Source organism: Dendrobates tinctorius, unplaced genomic scaffold, assembly GCF_039654945.1.
Source record: "Dendrobates tinctorius isolate UK_male_01 unplaced genomic scaffold, ASM3965494v1 ptg000146l, whole genome shotgun sequence".
Classification (NCBI taxonomy): Eukaryota; Metazoa; Chordata; class Amphibia; order Anura; family Dendrobatidae; genus Dendrobates; species Dendrobates tinctorius.
The window spans coordinates 1,013,582-1,039,722 of record NW_027361813.1 but is presented as its reverse complement, the minus strand read 5'-3'; the positions used below and the strand labels follow the sequence as shown (position 1 = coordinate 1,039,722).

General features: G+C 43.2%; 1 protein-coding gene across 3 annotated transcripts in view; it reads left to right on the top strand.

Annotated features, from left to right (window-relative positions):
* Nucleotides 1-26,141, top strand: part of SRCAP (Snf2 related CREBBP activator protein) — a 122,153-nt gene that overhangs the window by 32,309 nt on the left and 63,703 nt on the right. The window contains exons 2-8 of one of the 3 annotated variants that reach the window (XM_073546301.1): nucleotides 17,565-17,721; nucleotides 18,055-18,255; nucleotides 18,343-18,528; nucleotides 19,215-19,355; nucleotides 20,406-20,625; nucleotides 20,945-21,153; nucleotides 21,460-21,550. In XM_073546301.1, the coding sequence (XP_073402402.1) occupies nucleotides 17,692-17,721; nucleotides 18,055-18,255; nucleotides 18,343-18,528; nucleotides 19,215-19,355; nucleotides 20,406-20,625; nucleotides 20,945-21,153; nucleotides 21,460-21,550 (1,078 nt within the window). In that variant the 5' untranslated portion in view covers nucleotides 17,565-17,691. Of the gene's footprint in view, nucleotides 1-17,564; nucleotides 17,722-18,054; nucleotides 18,256-18,342; nucleotides 18,529-19,214; nucleotides 19,356-20,405; nucleotides 20,626-20,941; nucleotides 21,154-21,459; nucleotides 21,551-26,141 lie in introns of those variants that run through there. The other 2 variants (XM_073546300.1, XM_073546302.1) reach the window with 2 other exon arrangements.

Below are 26,141 nucleotides of genomic sequence, written 5' to 3'. Positions count from 1 at the left end.
TGTATACAGCTGTGTAATGTATAGATGGAGGATGTGTGTATAGTATACAGGGAGTAATGGTGTATACAGCTGTGTAATGTATAGATAGAGGATGTGTGTATAGTATACAGGGAGTAATGGTGTATACAGCTGTGTAATGTATAGATGGAGGATGTGTGTATATAGTATACAGGGAGTAATGGTGCATACAGCTGTGTAATGTATAGATGGAGGATGTGTATATAGTATACAGGGAGTAATGGTGTATACAGCTGTGTAATGTATAGATGGAGGATGTGTGTATATAGTATACAGGGAGTGATGGTGTATACAGCTGTGTAATGTATAGATGGAGGATGTGTATATAGTATACAGGGAGTAATGGTGTATACAGCTGTGTAATGTATAGATGGAGGATGTGTGTATATAGGGAGTAATGGTGTATACAGCTGTGTAATGTATAGATGGAGGATGTGTGTATATAGTATACTGGGAGTAATGGTGTATACAGCTGTGTAATGTATAGATGGAGGATGTGTGTATATAGTATACAGGGAGTAATGGTGTATACAGCTGTGTAATGTATAGATGGAGGATGTGTGTATATAGTATACAGGGAGTGATGGTGTATACAGCTGTGTAATGTATAGATGGAGGATGTGTGTATATAGTATACAGGGAGTAATGGTGTATACAGCTGTGTAATGTATAGATGGAGGATGTGTGTATATAGTATACAGGGAGTGATCGTGTATACAGCTGTGTAATGTATAGATGGAGGATGTGTATATAGTATACAGGGAGTAATGGTGTATACAGCTGTGTAACGTATAGATGGGGGATGTGTATGTAGTATACAGGGAGTGATGGTGTATACAGCTGTGTAATGTATAGATGGAGGATGTGTATATAGTATACAGGGAGTAATGGTGTATACAGCTGTGTAATGTATAGATGGAGGATGTGTATATAGTATACAGGGAGTAATGGTGTATACAGCTGTGTAATGTATAGATGGGGGATGTGTATATATAGTATACAGGGAGTAATGGTGTATACAGCTGTGTAATGTATAGATGGGGGATGTGTATATAGTATACAGGGAGTGATGGTGTATACAGCTGTGTAATGTATAGATGGAGGATGTGTATATAGTATACAGGGAGTAATGGTGTATACAGCTGTGTTGTAATGTATAGATGGAGGATGTGTATATAGTATACAGGGAGTAATGGTGTATACAGCTGTGTAATGTATAGATGGGGGATGTGTATATAAAGTATACAGGGAGTAATGGTGTATACAGCTGTGTAATGTATAGATGGGGGATGTGTATATAGTATACAGGGAGTGATGGTGTATACAGCTGTGTAATGTATAGATGGAGGATGTGTATATAGTATACAGGGAGTAATGGTGTATACAGCTGTGTAATGTATAGATGGAGGATGTGTATATAGTATACAGGGATTAATGGTGTATACAGCTGTGTAATGTATAGATGGAGGATGTGTGTATATAGTATACAGGGAGTAATGGTGTATACAGCTGTGTAATGTATAGATGGAGGATGTGTGTATATAGTATACAGGGAGTAATGGTGTATACAGCTGTGTAATGTATAGATGGGGGATGTGTGTATATAGTATACAGGGAGTAATGGTGTATACAGCTGTGTAATGTATAGATGGAGGATGTGTGTATATAGTATACAGGGAGTAATGGTGTATACAGCTGTGTAATGTATAGATGGAGGATGTGTGTATATAGTATACAGGGAGTAATGGTGTATACAGCTGTGTAATGTATAGATGGGGGATGTGTGTATATAGTATACAGGGAGTGATGGTGTATACAGCTGTGTAATGTATAGATGGAGGATGTGTGTATATAGTATACAGGGAGTAATGGTGTATACAGCTGTGTAATGTATAGATGGAGGATGTGTGTATATAGTATACAGGGAGTAATGGTGTATACAGCTGTGTAATGTATAGATGGAGGATGTGTGTATATAGTATACAGGGAGTAATGGTGTATACAGCTGTGTAATGTATAGATGGAGGATGTGTGTATATAGTATACAGGGAGTAATGGTGTATACAGCTGTGTAATGTATAGATGGGGGATGTGTGTATATAGTATACAGGGAGTGATGGTGTATACAGCTGTGTAATGTATAGATGGAGGATGTGTATATAGTATACAGGGAGTAATGGTGTATACAGCTGTGTAATGTATAGATGGGGGATGTGTGTATATAGTATACAGGGAGTAATGGTGTATACAGCTGTGTAATGTATAGATGCGGGATGTGTGTATATAGTATACTGGGAGTAATGGTGTATACAGCTGTGTAATGTATAGATGGGGGATGTGTGTATATAGTATACAGGGAGTAATGGTGTATACAGCTGTGTAATGTATAGATGGGGGATGTGTGTGTATATAGTATACAGGGAGTAATGGTGTATACAGCTGTGTAATGTATAGATGGAGGATGTGTGTATATAGTATACAGGGAGTAATGGTGTATACAGCTGTGTAATGTATAGATGGGGATGTGTATATATAGTATACAGGGAGTAATGGTGTATACAGCTGTGTAATGTATAGATGGGGGATGTGTGTATAATATACAGGGAGTAATGGTGTATACAACTGTGTAATGTATAGATGGGGGATGTGTATATAGTATACAGGGAGTAATGGTGTATACAGCTGTGTAATGTATAGATGGGGGATGTGTATATAGTATACAGGGAGTAATGGTGTATACAGCTGTGTAATGTATAGATGGAGTATGTGTGTATAGTATACAGGGAGTGATGGTGTATACAGCTGTGTAATGTATAGATGGAGGATGTGTATATATAGTGTACAGGGAGTGATGGTGTATACAACTGTGTAATGTATAGATGGAGGATGTGTATATATAGTATACAGGGAGTGATGGTGTATACAGCTGTGTAATGTATAGATGGGGGATGTGTGTATATAGTATACAGGGAGTAATGGTGTATACAGCTGTGTAATGTATAGATGGAGGATGTGTATATAGTATACATGGAGTAATGGTGTATACAGCTGTGTAATGTATAGATGGGGGATGTGTGTATATAATATACAGGGAGTAATGGTGTATACAGCTGTGTAATGTATAGATGGAGGATGTGTATATAGTATACATGGAGTAATGGTGTATACAGCTGTGTAATGTATAGATGGGGGATGTGTGTATATAGTATACATGGAGTAATGGTGTATACAGCTGTGTAATGTATAGATGGGGGATGTGTGTATATATAGTATACAGGGAGTGATGGTGTATACAGCTGTGTAATGTATAGATGGAGGATGTGTATATATAGTATACAGGGAGTGATGGTGTATACAGCTGTGTAATGTATAGATGGGGGATGTGTGTATATATAGTATACAGGGAGTGATGGTGTATACAGCTGTGTAATGTATAGATGGAGGATGTGTATATATAGTGTAGAGGGAGTGATGGTGTATACAACTGTGTAATATATATATGGAGGATGTGTATATATAGTATACAGGGAGTGATGGTGTATACAGCTGTGTAATGTATAGATGGGGGATGTGTGTATATAGTATGCAGGGAGTAATGGTGTATACAGCTGTGTAATGTATAGATGGAGGATGTGTGTATATATAGTATACAGCTGTGTAATGTATAGATGGAGGATGTGTATATATAGTGTACAGGGAGTGATGGTGTATACAGCTGTGTAATGTATAGATGGAGGATGTGTATATATAGTATAAAGGGAGTAATGGTGTATACAACTGTGTAATGTATAGATGGGGGATGTGTGTATATAGTATACTGGGAGTAATGGTGTATACAGCTGTGTAATGTATAGATGGAGGATGTGTATATATAGTATAAAGGGAGTAATGGTGTATACAACTGTGTAATGTATAGATGGGGGATGTGTGTATATAGTATACAGGGAGTAATGGTGTATACAACTGTGTAATGTATAGATGGGGGATGTGTGTATATAGTATACAGGGAGTAATGGTGTATACAGCTGTTTAATGTATAGATGGAGGATGTGTATATATAGTATAAAGGGAGTAATGGTGTATACAACTGTGTAATGTATAGATGGGGGATGTGTGTATATAGTATACAGGGAGTAATGGTGTATACAACTGTGTAATGTATAGATGGGGGATGTGTGTATATAGTATACTGGGAGTAATGGTGTATACAGCTGTGTAATGTATAGATGGAGGATGTGTATATAGTATACATGGAGTAATGGTGTATACAGCTGTGTAATGTATAGATGCGGGATGTGTATATAGTATACAGGGAGTGATGGTGTATACATCTGTGTAATGTATAGATGGAGGATGTGTGTATGTAGTATACAGAGAGTAATGGTGTATACAGCTGTGTAATGTATATATGGGGGATGTGTATATAGTATACAGGGAGTAATGGTGTATACAGCTGTGTAATGTATAGATGGAGGATGTGTGTATAGTATGCAGGGAGTGATGGTGTATACAGCTGTGTAATGTATAGATGGAGGATGTGTATATAGTATACAGGGAGTAATAGTTTATACAGCTCTGTAATGTATAGATGGGGGATGTGTGTATATAGTATACAGGGAGTAATGGTGTATACAGCTGTGTAATGTATAGATGGAGGATGTGTGTATATAATATACAGGGAGTAATTATGTATACAGCTGTGTAATGTATAGATGGAGGATGTGTATATATAGTGTACAGGGAGTGATGGTGTATACAACTGTGTAATGTATAGATGGAGGATGTGTATATATAGTATACAGGGAGTGATGGTGTATACAGCTGTGTAATGTATAGATGGGGGATGTGTGTATATAGTATACAGGGAGTAATGGTGTATACAGCTGTGTAATGTATAGATGGAGGATGTGTATATAGTATACATGGAGTAATGGTGTATACAGCTGTGTAATGTATAGATGGGGGATGTGTGTATATATAGTATACAGGGAGTGATGGTGTATACAGCTGTGTAATGTATAGATGGAGGATGTGTATATAGTATACAGGGAGTGATGGTGTATACAGCTGTGTAATGTTTAGCTGGGGGATGTGTATATCATAGAATCATAGAAACATAGAATCGTAGAGTTGGAAGGGACCTCCTGGGCCATCTGGTCCAACCCCCTGCTCAAAGCAGGATTCGCTAAATCATCCCAGTCAGATGTCTGTCCAGCCTCTGTTTGAAGACTTCCATTGAAGGAGAACTCACCACTTCTCGTGGCAGCCTGTTCCACTCATTGATCACTCTAACTGTCAAAAAGTTTTTTCTAATATCTAATCTGTGTCTCTTCCCATTCAGTTTCATCCCATTGCTTCTAGTCTTTCCTTGTGCAAATGAGAATAAAGTTGATCCTTCTACAATGTGACAGCCCTTTAGATATTTGTAGACAGCTATTAAGTCTCCTCTCAGTCTTCTCTTTTGCAAACTAAACATTCCCAAATCCTGCAACCTTTCCTCATAAGACAGGGTTTGCAGACCGGTCACCATTCTGGTCGCTCTTTTCTGAACTTGCTCCAGTTTGTTGATGTCTTTTTTAAAATGTGGTGCCCAAAACTGGACACAATATTCCAGATGAGGTCTGACCAAAGAGGAGTAGAGGGAAATAATGACTTCACGTGATCTAGACTGTATGCTTCTGTTAATACATCCTAGAATTGCATTTGCCTTTTTTGCTGCTGCATCACACTGTTGACTCATATTCAGTCTGTGATCTATTAGTATACCCAAGTCTTTTTCACATGTGCTGTCACTTAGCCTTATTCCTCCCATTCTATATATGCTTTTTTCATTTTTATTGCCCAGATGTAGTACTTTGCATTTCTCCCTGTTAAAAACCATTCTGTTAGTTGCTGCCCACTTCTCCAGTTTATTTAAATCTTTTTGAATCCTCTCTCTCTCTTCTCTAGTATTAGCTATCCCTCCTAGCTTTGTGTCATCAGCAAATTTAATCAGTTTACCCTCAATTCCTTCATCTAAATCGTTGATAAAGATGTTGAACAATACAGGGCCCAGGACAGAGCCCTGTGGTACCCCACTTGAGACATTCTTCCAACTGGATGTGCAGCCATTTACGACCACTCTTTGGGTCCGATCACTAAGCCAGTTATGAATCCACCTAACAGTTGCCTTGTCCATTCCATACTTAGTCATTTTTTCAATAAGGATTGTATGAGAGACTTTGTCAAATGCTTTGCTGAAGTCAAGATATACTATATCTACAGCATTTCCTTGATCCACCCAATCAGTGATACCGTCATAGAAGGAAATTAAGTTAGTCTGACATGACTTATTAGTTAGAAACCCATGCTGACTCTGTTTAATCACTTCATTCTTATCCAGGTATTGACATACATGTTGTTTAATAATTTGTTCAAAGATCTTTCCTGGTATAGAAGTCAGACTCACCGGCCTATAGTTGCCTGGGTCCACCTTCTTCCCCTTTTTGAAGATAGGAACAACATTTGCTCTTCTCCAGTCTTCTGGCACTTCTCCTGTTCTCCAAGAATTTTCAAAGATTATGGAGAGGGGTTCAAAAATTTCTTCTGCTATCTCCTTCAGTACTCTGGGGTGTAATTCATCTGGACCTGGAGACTTGAATTCATTTAGGTTAGCTAAGTGTTTCCTCACTATCTTTCTGTTTATAGATATCCTGGATTCTTCTATTCCCTTAATAGGACAGTGAATAACAGTTGATGTTGCATTTCCTTTCTGAGAGAAAACAGATGCAAAATAGGAATTTAAAAGTTCAGCCTTCTCAACATCCTGTCTTACCATTTCATCATTTTCATCCTGTAAAAATCCTATAGCATCTTTGACTTTTCTTTTACTTTTGACATATCCCCAAAATCCTTTATTATTGCTTTTGACATCTCTTGCAAGCCTCAGTTCATTTTCAGCTTTAGCTAATCTGATTTGTGCCCTGCAGGTTCTGCAGACAGCATTATATTCTTCTTTAGATATGCCTCCCTCTTTCCATTTTATAAACATTTTTTTCTTCCTTTTTAGCATGTGCTTAAGTTCTGTGTTCATCCATCCTGGTTTCCTTAAATGCTTCCTATTCTTCCCTCTTTTCGGAATTGTTAACAACTGTGCTTTGAGAATTTCATTTTTCAAGATTTCCCATCCTTCCTGGACATTTTTGTCTTTAAGGATATCCAGCCATTGGATCCCTCCAATTCTCTTTCTGAATCCCTTAAAATCTGCCTTTCTGAAATCTAACCTTGACGTCTGAGTCTTCACAGGTCTTCCACCTCTAGTTATCCAAAATTCTAAAATAGCATGGTCGCTACCTCCTAGGGTCCCAGCCACTTTTACCTCCTCAACCATTTCCTCCCTGTTTATAAGGATTAGATCCAAGGTAGCAGTTCCCCTTGTTTTCTCCCCTACCTTTTGGAAGATAAAGTTGTCAGCAAGAGAGGATAAGAATTTCCTTGACCTGTTAGTTTTGCCTGAGAGAGATTCCCAACAAATGTCTGGATAGTTGAAATCTCCCATGACAACTATGTCATATTTTTTGGAGAACTTGGCCATCTGATGCATAAAGAGTTCATCTATATCTTCGGCTTGCACAGGCGGCCTGTAGTAAATGCCTACAATGGTGTCCTTTCCATTGTTCTGTCCTTGTATTCTTACCCAAACAGTTTCCACAGAACTCCCAGTCTCTGAAGCTTCAATCTCTGTGCAGATATACACGTTTCTAACATACAATGCGACACCCCCTCCTCGTTTATCAAGTCTGTTTCTTGCAAATAAGTTGTATCCTTCTAGTCTTGTATTCCAATCATGTGTATTGTCCCACCAAGTTTCAGTGATTCCAATGACATCATATTTCTTTTCCTGTGTTAGTAGTTCCAATTCTCCTTGTTTGTTGCCCATGCTTTGTGCATTAGTATAGAAACATTTTAGTTTGTGATTGGTTTCTCTTTCTCCAATATTTTTATTAATTAGATTCTTTCGTCTTTGTTCTTCCTTTCCACTTCTAATAGCAGAGTTCTCAATAGCATTTGTCAGGTGTATGGCTTTTTCTGGTCTTTTGCTTCCCTTCCCATGTTGTTCTAGTTTAAAGCTCTCCTTACAAGTGTAGCAAGGCGACTTCCAAATACATGCTTTCCAGTCTTCGTAAGGTGCACCCCATCTCTAGCAAGTAGTCCATCGTATAAGTAGTTCACTCCGTGATCCAGAAATCCAAATCGTTGCTGACGGCACCATCGACGTAGCCAGTTGTTCACCTGCAGAATCTTATTCCACCTCCTTGTTCCATGGCCATCCACTGGGAGGATGGAAGAGAAGACCACCTGCGCTCCCAGTTCTTTCACTTTCTTGCCTAAGTCTTCAAAGTCTCTGCAGATGGTTTCCAGGTCGTTTCTTGCGGTGTCATTTGTCCCCACATGTAGTAGCAGGAATGGGTAGTCATCTGTAGGTCTGAAGAGTCCTGATATCCTGTCAGACACATCTTTAATTTTTGCACCTGGAAGACAGCACATTTCTCTTGAAGTTATATCCGGTCTGCAGATAGCGGCCTCTGTTCCTCTCAGCAGGGAATCCCCCATGACCACCACTCTCCGTTTCTTCTTCACAACATTTTTCTTTCTCCATCCAGGAGGACTCTGAGGGCGTACAAGGTTGCTGTTTGTTGGCAAAGTCTTATCCTGATGTATTTCTTCATCGTTTTCCTGCGTGAGAGCCTGGTACTGGTTTCTGAGCAGTATGGGTGCTGACTGCCTCCTGATCCTCCTGCTTCTCTGGGTCACATGTCTCCATTCCTCTGTTTCTTCAGGTGCACTTCGAATTTCTTCTCTTTCTGTAACATGAAGAGATAATTCTGCTCTGTCCAAGAACTCTTCACCTTCCTTAATGATCTTCAACGTAGCTAACCTCTCTTCGAGATTTTGTGTATATAGTGTACAGGGAGTGATGGTGTATACAGCTGTGTAATGTATAGATGGGGGATGTGTATATAGTATACAGGGAGTGATGGTGTATACAGCTGTGTAGTGTATAGATGGAGGATGTGTATATATAGTGTACAGGGAGTGATGGTGTATACAACTGTGTAATGTATATATGGAGGATGTGTATATATAGTATACAGGGAGTGATGGTGTATACAGCTGTGCAATGTATAGATGGAGGATGTGTGTATATGGTATACAGGGAGTAATGGTGTATACAGCTGTGTAATGTATAGATGGGGGATGTGTGTATATAGTATACAGGGAGTAATGGTGTATACAGCTGTGTAATGTATAGATGGGGGATGTGTGTATATAGTATACAGGGAGTGATGGTGTATACAGCTGTGTAATGTATTGATGGGGATGTGTATATATAGTATACAGGGAGTAATGGTGCATACAGCTGTGTAATGTATAGATGGAGGATGTGTGTATATAGTATACAGGGAGTAATGGTGTATACAGCTGTGTAATGTATAGATGGGGGATGTGTGTATATAGTATATAGGGAGTAATGGTGTATACAGCTGTGTAATGTATAGATGGGGATGTGTGTATATAGTATACAGGGAGTAATGGTGTATACAGCTGTGTAATGTATAGATGGAGGATGTGTATATATAGTATACAGGGAGTGATGGTGTATACAGCTGTGTAATGTATAGATGGAGTATGTGTATATATAGTATACAGGGAGTAATGGTGTATACAGCTGTGTAATGTATAGATGGAGGATGTGTATATAGTATACAGGGAGTAATGGTGTATACAGCTGTGTAATGTATAGATGGAGGATGTGTATATAGTATACAGGGAGTGATGGTGTATACAGCTGTGTAATGTATAGATGGAGTATGTGTATATATAGTATACAGGGAGTAATGGTGTATACAGGTGTGTAATGTATAGATGGAGGATGTGTATATAGTATACAGGGAGTAATGGTGTATACAGCTGTGTAATGTATAGATGGGGGATGTGTGTATATAGTATACAGGGAGTAATGGTGTATACAGCTGTGTAATGTATAGATGGAGGATGTGTGTATATAGTATACAGGGAGTAATGGTGTATACAGCTGTGTAATGTATAGATGGGGGATGTGTATATATAGTATAAAGGGAGTAATGGTGTATACAGCTGTGTAATGTATAGATGGGGGATGTGTGTATATATAGTATACAGGGAGTGATGGTGTATACAGCTGTGTAATGTATAGATGGAGGATGTGTATATAGTATACAGGGAGTGATGGTGTATACAGCTGTGTAATGTTTAGCTGGGGGATGTGTATATATAGTGTACAGGGAGTGATGGTGTATACAGCTGTGTAATGTATAGATGGGGGATGTGTATATAGTATACAGGGAGTGATGGTGTATACAGCTGTGTAATGTATAGATGGAGGATGTGTATATATAGTGTACAGGGAGTGATGGTGTATACAACTGTGTAATGTATATATGGAGGATGTGTATATATAGTATACAGGGAGTGATGGTGTATACAGCTGTGCAATGTATAGATGGAGGATGTGTGTATATGGTATACAGGGAGTAATGGTGTATACAGCTGTGTAATGTATAGATGGAGGATGTGTATATAGTATACAGGGAGTGATGGTGTATACAGCTGTGTAATGTTTAGCTGGGGGATGTGTATATATAGTGTACAGGGAGTGATGGTGTATACAGCTGTGTAATGTATAGATGGGGGATGTGTATATAGTATACAGGGAGTGATGGTGTATACAGCTGTGTAATGTATAGATGGAGGATGTGTATATATAGTGTACAGGGAGTGATGGTGTATACAACTGTGTAATGTATATATGGAGGATGTGTATATATAGTATACAGGGAGTGATGGTGTATACAGCTGTGCAATGTATAGATGGAGGATGTGTGTATATGGTATACAGGGAGTAATGGTGTATACAGCTGTGTAATGTATAGATGGGGGATGTGTGTATATAGTATACAGGGAGTGATGGTGTATACAGCTGTGTAATGTATTGATGGGGATGTGTATATATAGTATACAGGGAGTAATGGTGCATACAGCTGTGTAATGTATAGATGGAGGATGTGTGTATATAGTATACAGGGAGTAATGGTGTATACAGCTGTGTAATGTATAGATGGGGGATGTGTGTATATAGTATACAGGGAGTGATGGTGTATACAGCTGTGTAATGTATAGATGGAGGATGTGTATATAGTATACAGGGAGTAATGGTGTATACAGCTGTGTAATGTATAGATGGAGGATGTGTATATAGTATACAGGGAGTGATGGTGTATACAGCTGTGTAATGTATAGATGGAGTATGTGTATATATAGTATACAGGGAGTAATGGTGTATACAGGTGTGTAATGTATAGATGGAGGATGTGTATATAGTATACAGGGAGTAATGGTGTATACAGCTGTGTAATGTATAGATGGGGGATGTGTGTATATAGTATACAGGGAGTAATGGTGTATACAGCTGTGTAATGTATAGATGGAGGATGTGTGTATATAGTATACAGGGAGTGATGGTGTATACAGCTGTGTAATGTATAGATGGGGGATGTGTGTATATAGTATACAGGGAGTAATGGTGTATACAACTGTGTAATGTATAGATGGAGGATGTGTGTATATATTATACAGGGAGTGATGGTGTATACATCTGTGTAATGTATAGATGGGGGATGTGTATATAGTATACAGGGAGTAATGGTGTATACAGCTGTGTAATGTATAGATGGAGGATGTGTGTATATATTATACAGGGAGTGATGGTGTATACAGCTGTGTAATGTATAGATGGGGGATGTTTGTATATAGTATACAGGGAGTAATGGTGTATACATTTGTGTAATGTATAGATGGGGGATGTGTATATAGTATACAGGGAGTAATGGTGTATACAGCTGTGTAATGTATAGATGGAGGATGTGTATATATAGTATACAGGGAGTAATGGTGTATACAGCTGTGTAATGTATAGATGGGGGATGTTTGTATATAGTATACAGGGAGTAATGGTGTATACAGCTGTGTAATGTATAGATGGAGGATGTGTGTATATAGTATACAGGGAGTGATGGTGTATACAGCTGTGTAATGTATAGATGGGGGATGTGTGTATATAGTATACAGGGAGTAATGGTGTATACAGCTGTGTAATGTATAGATGGAGGATGTGTGTATATAGTATACAGGGAGTAATGGTGTATACAGCTGTGTAATGTATAGATGGAGGATGTGTGTATATAGTATACAGGGAGTAATGGTGTATACAGCTGTGTAATGTATAGATGGGGGATGTGTATATAGTATACAGGGAGTAATGGTGTATACAGCTGTGTAATGTATAGATGGAGGATGTGTATTGTATACAGGGAGTAATGGTGTATACAGCTGTGTAATGTATAGATGGAGGATGTGTATATAGTATACAGGGAGTAATGGTGTATACAGCTGTGTAATGTATAGATGGAGGATGTGTATATAGTATACAGGGAGTAATGGTGTATACAGCTGTGTAATGTATAGATGGGGGATGTGTATATAGTATACAGGGAGTAATGGTGTATACAGCTGTGCAATGTATAGATGGGGGATGTGTATATAGTATACAGGGAGTAATGGTGTATACAGCTGTGTAATGTATAGATGGAGGATGTGTCTATAGTATACATGGAGTAATGGTGTATACAGCTGTGTAATGTATAGATGGGGGATGTGTCTATAGTATACATGGAGTAATGGTGTATACAGCTGTGTAATGTATAGATGAGGATGTGTATATAGTATACAGGGAGTAATGGTGTATACAGCTGTGTAATGTATAGATGGGGGATGTGTATATAGTATACAGGGAGTAATGGTGTATACAGCTGTGTAATGTATAGATGGGGGATGTGTCTATAGTATACATGGAGTAATGGTGTATACAGCTGTGTAATGTATAGATGAGGATGTGTATATAGTATACAGGGAGTAATGGTGTATACAGCTGTGTAATGTATAGATGGGGGATGTGTATATAGTATACAGGGAGTAATGGTGTATACAGCTGTGTAATGTATAGATGGGGGATGTGTATATAGTATACAGGGAGTAATGGTGTATACAGCTGTGTAATGTATAGATGGAGGATGTGTGTATAGTATACAGGGAGTAATGGTGTATACAGCTGTGTAATGTATAGATGGAGGATGTGTGTATATAGTATACAGGGAGTAATGGTGTATACAGTTGTGTAATGTATAGATGGGGGATGTGTATATAGTATACAGGGAGTAATGGTGTATACAGCTGTGTAATGTATAGATGGAGGATGTGTGTATAGTATACAGGGAGTAATGGTGTATACAGCTGTGTAATGTATAGATGGAGGATGTGTGTATATAGTATACAGGGAGTAATGGTGTATACAGCTGTGTAATGTATAGATGGGGGATGTGTATATAGTATACAGGGAGTAATGGTGTATACAGCTGTGTAATGTATAGATGGGGGATGTGTCTATAGTATACATGGAGTAATGGTGTATACAGCTGTGTAATGTATAGATGGAGGATGTGTATATAGTATACAGGGAGTAATGGTGTATACAGCTGTGTAATGTATAGATGGGGGATGTGTCTATAGTATACATGGAGTAATGGTGTATACAGCTGTGTAATGTATAGATGAGGATGTGTATATAGTATACAGGGAGTAATGGTGTATACAGCTGTGTAATGTATAGATGGGGGATGTGTATATAGTATACAGGGAGTAATGGTGTATACAGCTGTGTAATGTATAGATGGGGGATGTGTATATAGTATACAGGGAGTAATGGTGTATACAGCTGTGTAATGTATAGATGGAGGATGTGTGTATAGTATACAGGGAGTAATGGTGTATACAGCTGTGTAATGTATAGATGGAGGATGTGTGTATATAGTATACAGGGAGTAATGGTGTATACAGTTGTGTAATGTATAGATGGAGGATGTGTGTATATAGTATACAGGGAGTAATGGTGTATACAGCTGTGTAATGTATAGATGGGGGATGTGTATATATAGTATACAGGGAGTAATGGTGTATACAGTTGTGTAATGTATAGATGGAGGATGTGTGTATATAGTATACAGGGAGTAATGGTGTATACAGCTGTGTAATGTATAGATGGGGGATGTGTATATATAGTATACAGGGAGTAATGGTGTATACAGCTGTGTAATGTATAGATGGAGGATGTGTGTATATAGTATACAGGGAGTAATGGTGTATACAGCTGTGTAATGTATAGATGGGGGATGGGTATATATTATACAGGGAGTGATGGTGTATACAGCTGTGTAATGTATAGATGGAGGATGTGTATATATAGTATACAGGGGGTAATGGTGTATACAGCTGTGTAATGTATAGATGGAGGATGTGTGTATATAGTATACAGGGAGTAATGGTGTATACAGCTGTGTAATGTATAGATGGAGGATGTGTATATAGTATACAGGGAGTAATGATGTATACAGCTGTGTAATGTATAGATGGAGGAGGTGTATATATAGTATACAGGGAGTAATGGTGTATACAGCTGTGTAATGTATAGATGGAGGATGTGTGTATATAGTATACAGGGAGTAATGGTGTATACAGCTGTGTAATTTATAGATGGGGGATGTGTGTATATAGTATACAGGGAGTAATGGTGTATACAGATGTGTAATGTATAGATGGAGGATGTGTGTATATAGTATACAGGGAGTAATGGTGTATACAGCTGTGTAATGTATAGATGGAGGATGTGTGTATATAGTATACAGGGAATAATGGTGTATACAGCTGTGTAATGTATAGATGGAGGATGTGTATATAGTATACAGGGAGTAATGATGTATACAGCTGTGTAATGTATAGATGGAGGATGTGTATATATAGTATACAGGGAGTAATGGTGTATACAGGTGTGTGTAATGTATAGATGGAGGATGTGTATATAGTATACAGGGAGTAATGGTGTATACAGGTGTGTAATGTATAGATGGGGGATGTGTATATATAGTATACAGGGAGTAATGGTGTATACAGCTGTGTAATGTATAGATGGGGATGTGTATATATAGTATACAGGGAGTAATGGTGTATACAACTGTGTAATGTATAGATGGAGGATGTGTATATATAGTATACAGGGAGTAATGGTGTATACAGGTGTGTAATGTATAGATGGAGGATGTATGTATATAGTATACAGGGAGTAATGGTGTATACAGCTGTGTAATGTATAGATGGAGGATGTGTATATATAGTATACAGGGAGTAATGGTGTATACAGGTGTGTAATGTATAGATGGAGGATGTGTATATATAGTATACAGGGAGTAATGGTGTATACAGGTGTGTAATGTATAGATGGAGGATGTGTATATATAGTATACAGGGAGTAATGGTGTATACAGGTGTGTAATGTATAGATGGAGGATGTATGTATATAGTATACAGGGAGTAATGGTGTATACAGCTGTGTAATGTATAGATGGAGGATGTGTATATATAGTATACAGGGAGTAATGGTGTATACAGGTGTGTAATGTATAGATGGGGATGTGTATATAGTATACAGGGAGTAATGGTGTATACAGCTGTGTAATGTATAGATGGAGGATGTGTGTATATAGTATACAGGGAGTAATGGTGTATACAGCTGTGTAATGTATAGATGGAGGATGTGTATATATAGTATACAGGGAGTAATGGTGTTTACAGCTGTGTAATGTATAGATGGAGGATGTGTATATAGTATACAGGGAGTAATGGTGTATACAGCTGTGTAATGTATAGGTGGGGGATGTGTGTATATAATATACAGGGAGTAATGGTGTATACAGCTGTGTAATGTATAGATGGGGGATGTGTATATGGTATACAGGGAGTAATGCTGTATACAGCTGTGTAATGTATTGGTGGATTATGTGTATATAGTATACAGGGAGTAATGCTGTATACAGCTGTGTAATGTATTGGTGGATTATGTGTATATAGTATACAGGGAGTGATGGTGTATACAATATAGTATACAGGGAGTGATGGTGTATACAATATAGTATACAGGGAGTAATGGTGTATACAGCTGTGTAATGTATAGATGAAGGATGTGTATATAGTATACAGGGAGTAATGGTGTATACAGCTGTGTAATGTATAGATGGGGGATGTGTATATAGTATACAGGGAGTAATGGTGTATACAGCTGTGTAATGTATAGATGGAGGATGTGTATATAGTATACAGGGAGTAATGGTGTATACAGCTGTGTAATGTATAGATGGAGGATGTGTATATAGTATACAGGGAGTAATGGTGTATACAGCTGTGTAATGTATAGATGGAGGATGTGTGTATATAGTATACAGGGAGTAATGGTGTATACAGCTGTGTAATGTATAGGTGGGGGATGTGTATATATAGTATACAGGGAGTAATGGTGTATACAGCTGTGTAATGTATTGGTGGATTATGTGTATATAGTATACAGGGAGTGATGGTGTATACAATATAGTATACAGTGAGTAATGGTGTGTACAGCTGTGTAATGTATAGAGGGAGGATGTGTGTATATAGTATACAGGGAGTAATGGTGTATACAGCTGTGTAATGTATAGGTGGGGGATGTGTATATATAGTATACAGGGAGTAATGGTGTATACAGCTGTGTAATGTATTGGTGGATTATGTGTATATAGTATACAGGGAGTGATGGTGTATACAATATAGTATACAGTGAGTAATGGTGTGTACAGCTGTGTAATGTATAGATGGAGGATGTGTTTATATAGGCTTGTGCGGATCTCTCCATATGATCCCATTCAGACTGATGAAGTGAGGTCAGGGCTCCGGGGCCGTATCATCACCCCTGGTCTTCTGTGTATGAGGCTTGTGCGGATCTCTCCATGTGATCCCAGGCAGACGGATGAAGTAAGGTCAGGGCTTCGGGTCCGGATCATCACCCCCACGTCTTCTGTGTATGAGGCTTGTGCAGATCTCTTCGTGTGATCCCAAGCAGATGGATGAAGTAAGGTCAGGGCTCCGGGGCCGGATCATCACCCCCAGGACTCCTTGCACTTTACTCCGACAATCGTTCTTGGAGGTCCTTTCACCTAATATTTGATGTTGATCTGGAAGCAGGATGAAATGGTGGCCGCAGAACTAATTGTTGTCTTTTCATTGTTTTGCTCCTCTTACATTGCAGAGATATTAACAATTGAAGCTGATCGTTTTTTTTGTCTGAGTGGATTTTAGCTGATGGTTTTCAGTAGGTCGTTCACTTCTGCAGCGGGATTTACCTTTAATTTCTTCCTTCTTTGTACTTTGGTAATTAACTCTTTCCCCTTCTGTGTGTGACATCTCTGACTCTGCAGCTGTTTTTCCGCATCTGCCTTTAACTTTTGCATAGTGCTGTGTCTGTGGACTGGGTGGAGGGGGATGTACATGGCTCTCACATGTGCCTCCGCCATGCTTCCTGGTTGTCTCATGCCACTTTTCTTTTCTTGTAGCCCTTTACACGAGTGGAGGCTGGAGAGTCCGGCCCAGGATGAGGCGGCATCCCAGCATGCACTGCGGCAAGTCACTCTCCCCTTACTGGAGTATCGAGAGAAAGAAGAGTCTGCCAGAAGCCCCACAATGGAGCCCTGTCCTCGGAGGCACATGCCGGTGGGTTCAGGGTCATTTATGACGGTGGCGTCACTTTCTTACTAGTGGAGGTTTGGGAGCGAATGTATACCCCTTTACAACACCGTTTACATTTTTACATAATTATTCCCCAAACTATATTTCCTGTTTGTAGATGAGGGCAGGATATGAGGATGCCCCCTGCACTTTACATCTGAGTAATCATCTCTTTATTGTGTGTCTGGGGTCTGACTTTCACCATCTGCACTGGTATGATTGGGGGCTATGCATCAGGACAGCCCCCTTATCAGACACTCAAGCACCCCCTGTAAGTGAAGCTTGTGACTGCCCGTTATTGACCCCTCTGTCTTTCAGGCATCGGACATATTGACCAGCGGTATACCCCCCATGTCACCAGACTCCAGCGGGGAACTGTCACCCTTTGACCTCTCAGGTGACATAGGGGATATATGCCCTGGTTCCCCCGCAGATGATGGACTGGATGGAAACCAGCAGGACAGTTCTGCAGGACAGAAATGGGACAACCATACAGAGATTGCAGAGCAGGCCAAACATGTGAGTCCCCGGGGGTTACCCGCCCGAGTCCCCGGGGGTTACCCGCCCGAGTCCCCTGCTCATTTTGTTTCTCCATTTCTTGAGCAGGAAGCAGAGATAGAGAATAGAATTGCAGAGCTGCGGAAGGAGGGCTTCTGGACGCCGCGACGCCTGTCAAAGTTTCCTGAACCCACTCGTCCCAAAGTTCATTGGGACTACTTGTGTGAGGAGATGCAGTGGCTGTCTGCTGACTTTGGCCAAGAGCGGCGATGGAAAAGAGGAGTTGCCAGGAAGGTGGGTGCCAGGACCTTGAAATGCACGTTGTTGGGTGGTAGAGAACAGCGCACTGTTCTGGGGCGTTGTCAACACGGCGCGCTGATAAAACAGATCCCCACCTGGCTCTGTAGGCTCCGATCTGGTAGCTGTTGCCAAAGAAACACATGCTCCAACAGGGAGAGGAAATGAGACTTACGGGCAGGGACACATTCCCCGATGGGGAGAGGAAACGACATACGGAGAGGGACATTTCCCCCGATGGGCAGAAGAATCAAGGCATACTGAGAGGGACTCAATGGGGAGAGGAATCAAGGAACACGTGAAACCAGCAGAGTTACTGGGGGGGGGGGGCATATGTACCGTGATGGACGGGGGAGACATGCACAATGGTAGACGGCGGGGCGGGTATTACTGGGGGATGGAGACATATATACCATAATGGAGGGAGGGCGGACCTGTGCTTACTTCTTAGCGTGTGGTGCCCTCCAGTTGGCTTCTCCTGGCCTGTGCTCGATGCAGCAGAGCCTTTTGTGTATTGTGGAGGGTCCTGGTTTTGCTATGAGCAGGGTGCCAGCCCTTTTCTCGCACTATATTAGAAGGGTGCCCTCTGATGCATGGTAACATTTCTTCAACTGTGTGGTAGCCACACGTTTGGGGCAGGTTTTATTCTGGTCTGTAACATTTCTGCCGCTCCTGTTTTGCAGGTTGTGAGGATGGTGGTCCGTCATCATGAGGAGCTCAAGCAGAAAGAGGAGAGGGCTCGGAGAGATGAGCAGGCCAAACTGAGGCGCATCGCTACATCTATTGCTAAAGAAGTGCGTCAGTTCTGGAGCAATGTGGAGAAGGTGAACTTCTGGGTCTGTGCAACCTCTCGCCTGTACCCTCCCCACCCCACCAGGTCTGCGCTGCATACTCGCCTCCTCCTCCCCGCTGTGTGCACTTGCCTCCGCCTCCTCCCCGCTGTGTGCACTTGCCTCCGCCTCCTCCCCGCTGTGTGCGCTCGCCTCCTCCCCGCTGTGCGCGCTCGCCTCCTCCCCGCTGTGCGCGCTCGCCGCCTCCTCCCCGCTTTGCGCGCTCGCCGCCTCCTCCCCGCTGTGCGCGCTCGCCGCCTCCTCCCCTCAGTGTGCGCTCGCCACCTCCTCCCCTCAGTGTGCGCTCGCCGCCTCCTCCTCCCCGTTGTGTGCACTCACCTCCTCCTCCCTGCTGTGTGCGCGCGCGCCGCCGCCTATTCACCCTCTCCCGCTGTGTGCGCTCGCCGCCTCCTCCCCGCTGTGTGCGCTCGCCGCCTCCTCCCCGCTGTGTGCGCTCGCCGCCTCCTCCCCGCTGTGTGCGCTCGCCGCCTCCTCCTCCCCGCTGTGTGCGCTCGCCGCCTCCTCCTCCCCGCTGTGTGCGCTCGCCGCCTCCTCCTCCCCGCTGTGTGCGCTCGCCGCCTCCTCCTCCCCGCTGTGTGCGCACGCCGCCTCCTCCTCCCCGCTGTGTGCGCACGCCGCCTCCTCCTCCCCGCTGTGTGCGCACGCCGCCTCCTCCTCCCCGCTGTGTGCGCACGCCGCCTCCTCCTCCCCGCTGTGTGCGCACGCCGCCTCCTCCTCCCCGCTGTGTGCGCACGCCGCCTCCTCCTCCCCGCTGTGTGCGCACGCCGCCTCCTCCCCGCTGTGTGCGCACGCCGCCTCCTCCTTCCCGCTGTGTGCGCACGCCGCCTCCTCCTTCCCGCTGTGTGCGCACGCCGCCTCCTTCCCGCTGTGTGCGCACGCCTCCTCCTCCCCGCTGTGTGCGCTCGCCGCCGCTTAACCCTCTCCCGCTGTGTGCACTCACCTCCTCCTCCCTGCTGTGTGTGCGCGCGCCGCCGCCTCTTCACCCTCTCCCGCTGTGTGCCATGACTGTGCTCGGTGTTTCAGGTGGTGCAATTTAAGCAGCAGTCTCGTCTAGAGGAGAAAAGGAAGAAGGCTCTTGATCTGCAGCTCGACTTTATTGTTGGCCAGACCGAAAAGTATTCTGATCTTCTCAGCCAGAGTCTAAGCGAAACTCTTCCTGTTAGCAAGACAAGCTCCTCGTGTGTTGGATCATCCCAGGGGGGCTCGCTGAGGACCAGCCCAACCCCTTCCATCTGTCAGAAAGGTGAGCAGATCCACAAACAAAGTAGTCCAGGCTGCAGCCATGCGCACTGATAAAACAGGTCCCCGCCTGGCTCCGTAGGCTCGGATTTGGTAGCTGGTGCCATAGAAAGTTCTCTCTACTGTAGTTAAGTGTCGTCTTAGTGACACCGAAACACACAGAGAGGGACATGCGCTCCAATGGATTAATGAATTGAGTCACACGGCGAGAGGGACACGTGCCTGAGGTCACCCTGTACCCTCTACATGGAGAGACGTGTGCCATGATGGCTGTATTACTGGTTTGTGACAGGGATATCTCTTTGCACTCCTCTTTCCAGCAGACGTTGATGGCGACTTTCTCCCCCTTGAGGTTGAAGCTGAAGGGGAGGACGATGAGGAGACCATAGAGTTGGAGGAGCAGCAGGAGGGGAATGACGCTGAGGCTCATCGTCTAGAGCTGGAGCTTCTCAGACAGGAGAGTGAGCTTCCCCTGGATGAGCTGCTGCAGAACCTGCCTCCAGAGATCCTGCGGGACTGCTCACCTGTGCAGGTAACACTACTCTCGTTAGAAAGATGGACTGTGGGTAAAAAAAATTCACAGTAGAAACCTGAAAATGGGAGTCCTTGCTTTTCACTCCAATTTCAATTGTAAAGTCAAATGTGAGCGCTCCTTCAGGATGAAGTTCTTCATAAAAATGTTCCCCTCTTCTGTCTTTTTTTGTTTTCTCGCCCCCTCTTCGGGCCTCCCGTCAGCCCCCCCCTGACCCCACCTTTCGCCCCCTACTGTCTCCTGACCCTGGAGTCTAGGACATCATAGGATTGGCTGCAGATTGTTAGATCAGTTTATATTTTTTAGGACCTTGTTTCCAGTGACGAAGACATTGAGGAGGAGGAAGAACAAGGAAAAGTGGAGGACGATGACGAGTTCACTGCAAACGAGGATGACGGTGAGTTCAGCATTTTACTACTTGTTTGTGCCGTGGTCAACCATACTGCTCTGTAGACCGGACCCCAGTAAGTCACCATCTCAAGGATGGGCAGTACACGGCAAGAGTAAGTGGCATTGGCAAATACTAGACGGCAGGTGCCCGCCCTGCCGACTTAGACCTGGGGCGTGGCTAGATGACGTAGTCATTGGTGTATTGTGATTAGTCAGTGGACATTTTCTCTACTCATTGGTTGTTAGCCAACACAAAGTTTATTTGTACAGTAATATATTCACTGACCCCTAACAAGGACGTCTACCTGTGTGATGAGGAATGTCTCCTGAGGATACTTGTATGGTACAAGGACATCTATCTGTGTGATGAGGCACGTCTCCTGAGGATACTTGTATGGTTCAAGGACGTCTACCTGTGTGATGAGGAACGTCTCCTGAGGATACTTGTATGGTACAAGAACGTTTAACTGTGTGATGAGGAACTTCTCCTGAGGATACTTGTATGGTACAAGGACGTCTACCTGTGTGATGAGGAACAACTCCTGAGGATACTTGTATGGTACAAGAACGTTTAACTGTGTGATGAGGAATTTCTCCTGAGGATACTTGTATGGTACAAGGACGTCTAACTGTGATGAGGAACGCCTCCTGAGGACGTCTACCTGTGTGATGAGGAACGCCTCCTGAGGACGTCTACCTGTGTGATGAGGAACGTCTCCTCAGGATACTTGTATGTTACAAGGACGTTTACCTGTCTGATGAGGAACGTCTCCTGAGGATACTTGTATGGTACAAGGACGTCTAACTGTGATGAGGAACGCCTCCTGAGGACGTCTACCTGTGTGATGAGGAACGTCTCCTGAGGATACTTGTATGGTACAATGACGTCTACCTGTGTGATGAGGAACGTCTCCTGAGGATACTTGTATGGTACAAGGACGTTTACCTGTGTGATGAGGAACGTCTCCTGAGGATGTTTACCTGTGTGATGAGGAAAGCCTCCTGAGGACGTCTACCTGTGTGATGAGGAACGTCTCCTGAGGATACTTGTATGGTACAAGGACGTTTACCTGTGTGATGAGGAACGTCTCCTGAGGACGTTTACCTGTGTGATGAAGAACGTTTCCCTGAGGACGTTTACCTGTGTGATGAGGAAAGCCTCCTGAGGACGTCTACCTGTGTGATGAGGAACGTCTCCTGAGGATACTTGTATGGTACAAGGACGTTTACCTGTGTGATGAGGAACGTCTCCTGAGGACGTTTACCTGTGTGATGAGGAACGTCTCCTGAGGACGTTTACCTGTGTGATGAGGAACATCTCCTGAGGATGTTTACCTGTGTGATGAGGAACGTCTCCTGAGGATACTTGTATGGTACAAGAACGTCTACCTGTGTGATGAGGAACGTCTCCTGAGGATACTTGTATGGTACAAGGACGTCTGCCTGTGTGATGAGGAACGTCTCCTGAGGACGTTTACCTGTGTGATGAGGAACGTCTCCTGAGGATACTTGTATGGTACAAGGACGTCTGCCTGTGTGATGAGGAACGTCTCCTGAGGACGTTTACCTGTGTGATGAGGAACGTCTCCTCAGGATACTTGTATGGTACAAGGACGTTTACCTGTGTGATGAGGAACGTCTCCCTGAGGACGTTTACCTGTGTGATGAGGAAAGCCTCCTGAGGACGTCTACCTGTGTGATGAGGAACGTCTCCTGAGGATACTTGTATGGTACAAGGACGTTTACCTGTGTGATGAGGAAAGCCTCCTGAGGACGTCTACCTGTGTGATGAGGAACGTCTCCTGAGGATACTTGTATGGTACAAGGACGTTTACCTGTGTGATGAGGAACGTCTCCTGAGGACGTTTACCTGTGTGATGAGGAACATCTCCTGAGGACGTTTACCTGTGTGATGAGGAACGTCTCCTGAGGATACTTGTATGGTACAAGAACGTCTACCTGTGTGATGAGGAACGTCTCCTGAGGATACTTGTATGGTACAAGGACGTCTGCCTGTGTGATGAGGAACGTCTCCTGAGGACGTTTACCTGTGTGATGAGGAACGTCTCCTGAGGATACTTGTATGGTACAAGGACGTCTGCCTGTGTGATGAGGAACGTCTCCTGAGGACGTTTACCTGTGTGATGAGGAACGTCTCCTCAGGATACTTGTATGGTACAAGGACGTTTACCTGTGTGATGAGGAACGTCTCCCTGAGGACGTTTACCTGTGTGATGAGGAAAGCCTCCTGAGGACGTCTACCTGTGTGATGAGGAACGTCTCCTGAGGATACTTGTATGGTACAAGGACGTTTACCTGTGTGATGAGGAACGCCTCCTGAGGACGTTGACCTGTGTGAGGAACGCCTCCTGAGGACGTTTACCTGTGTGATGAGGAACGCCTCCTGAGGACGTCTACCTGTGTGATGAGGAACATCTCCTCAGGATACTTGTATGTTACAAGGACGTTTACCTGTCTGATGAGGAACGTCTCCTGAGGATACTTGTATGGTACAAGGACGTCTAACTGTGATGAGGAACATCTCCTGAGGATACTTGTATGGTACAATGACGTCTACCTGTGTGATGAGGAACGTCTCCTGAGGATACTTGTATGGTACAAGAACGTCTAACTGTGTGATGAGGAACATCTTCTGAGGATACTTGTATGGTACAAGGACGTCTACCTGTGTGATGAGAAACGTCTCCTGAGGACGTTTACCTGTGTGATGAGGAACGTCTCCCTGAGGACGTTTAACTGTGTGATGAGGAAAGCCTCCTGAGGACGTCTACCTGTGTGATGAGGAAAGCCTCCTGAGGATACTTGTATGGTACAAGGACGTTTACCTGTGTGATGAGGAACGTCTCCTGAGGATGTTTACCTGTGTGATGAGGAACGTCTCCTGAGGATACTTGTATGGTACAAGAACGTCTACCTGTGTGATGAGGAACGTCTCCTGAGGATACTTGTATGGTACAAGGACGTTTACCTGTGTGATGAGGAACGTCTCCTGAGGACGTTTACCTGTGTGATGAGGAAAGCCTCCTGAGGATACTTGTATGGTACAAGGACGTTTACCTGTGTGATGAGGAACGTCTCCTGAGGATGTTTACCTGTGTGATGAGGAACGTCTCCTGAGGATACTTGTATGGTACAAGAACGTCTACCTGTGTGATGAGGAACGTCTCCTGAGGATACTTGTATGGTACAAGGACGTTTGCCTGTGTGATGAGGAACGTCTCCTGAGGACGTTTACCTGTGTGATGAGGAACGTCTCCTGAGGATACTTGTATGGTACAAGGACGTCTGCCTGTGTGATGAGGAACGTCTCCTGAGGACGTTTACCTGTGTGATGAGGAACGTCTCCTCAGGATACTTGTATGGTACAAGGACGTTTACCTGTGTGATGAGGAACGTCTCCCTGAGGACGTTTACCTGTGTGATGAGGAAAGCCTCCTGAGTATACTTGTATGGTACAAGGACGTTTACCTGTGTGATGAGGAACGTCTCCTGAGGACGTTTACCTGTGTGATGAGGAACATCTCCTGAGGATGTTTACCTGTGTGATGAGGAACGTCTCCTGAGGATACTTGTATGGTACAAGAACGTCTACCTGTGTGATGAGGAACGTCTCCTGAGGATACTTGTATGGTACAAGGACGTCTGCCTGTGTGATGAGGAACGTCTCCTGAGGACGTTTACCTGTGTGATGAGGAACGTCTCCTCAGGATACTTGTATGGTACAAGGACGTTTACCTGTGTGATGAGGAACGTCTCCCTGAGGACGTTTACCTGTGTGATGAGGAAAGCCTCCTGAGGACGTCTACCTGTGTGATGAGGAACGTCTCCTGAGGATACTTGTATGGTACAAGGACGTTGACCTGTGTGATGAGGAACGCCTCCTGAGGACGTTGACCTGTGTGAGGAACGCCTCCTGAGGACGTTTACCTGTGTGATGAGGAACGCCTCCTGAGGACGTCTACCTGTGTGATGAGGAACATCTCCTCAGGATACTTGTATGTTACAAGGACGTTTACCTGTCTGATGAGGAACGTCTCCTGAGGATACTTGTATGGTACAAGGACGTCTAACTGTGATGAGGAACATCTCCTGAGGATACTTGTATGGTACAATGACGTCTACCTGTGTGATGAGGAACGTCTCCTGAGGATACTTGTATGGTACAAGAACGTCTAACTGTGTGATGAGGAACATCTTCTGAGGATACTTGTATGGTACAAGGACGTCTACCTGTGTGATGAGAAACGTCTCCTGAGGATACTTGTATGGTACAAGGTCGTCTGCCTGTGTGATGAGGAACGTCTCCTGAGGACGTTTACCTGTGTGATGAGGAACGTCTCCCTGAGGACGTTTACCTGTGTGATGAGGAAAGCCTCCTGAGGACGTCTACCTGTGTGATGAGGAAAGCCTCCTGAGGATACTTGTATGGTACAAGGACGTTTACCTGTGTGATGAGGAACGTCTCCTGAGGATGTTTACCTGTGTGATGAGGAACGTCTCCTGAGGATACTTGTATGGTACAAGAACGTCTACCTGTGTGATGAGGAACGTCTCCTGAGGATACTTGTATGGTACAA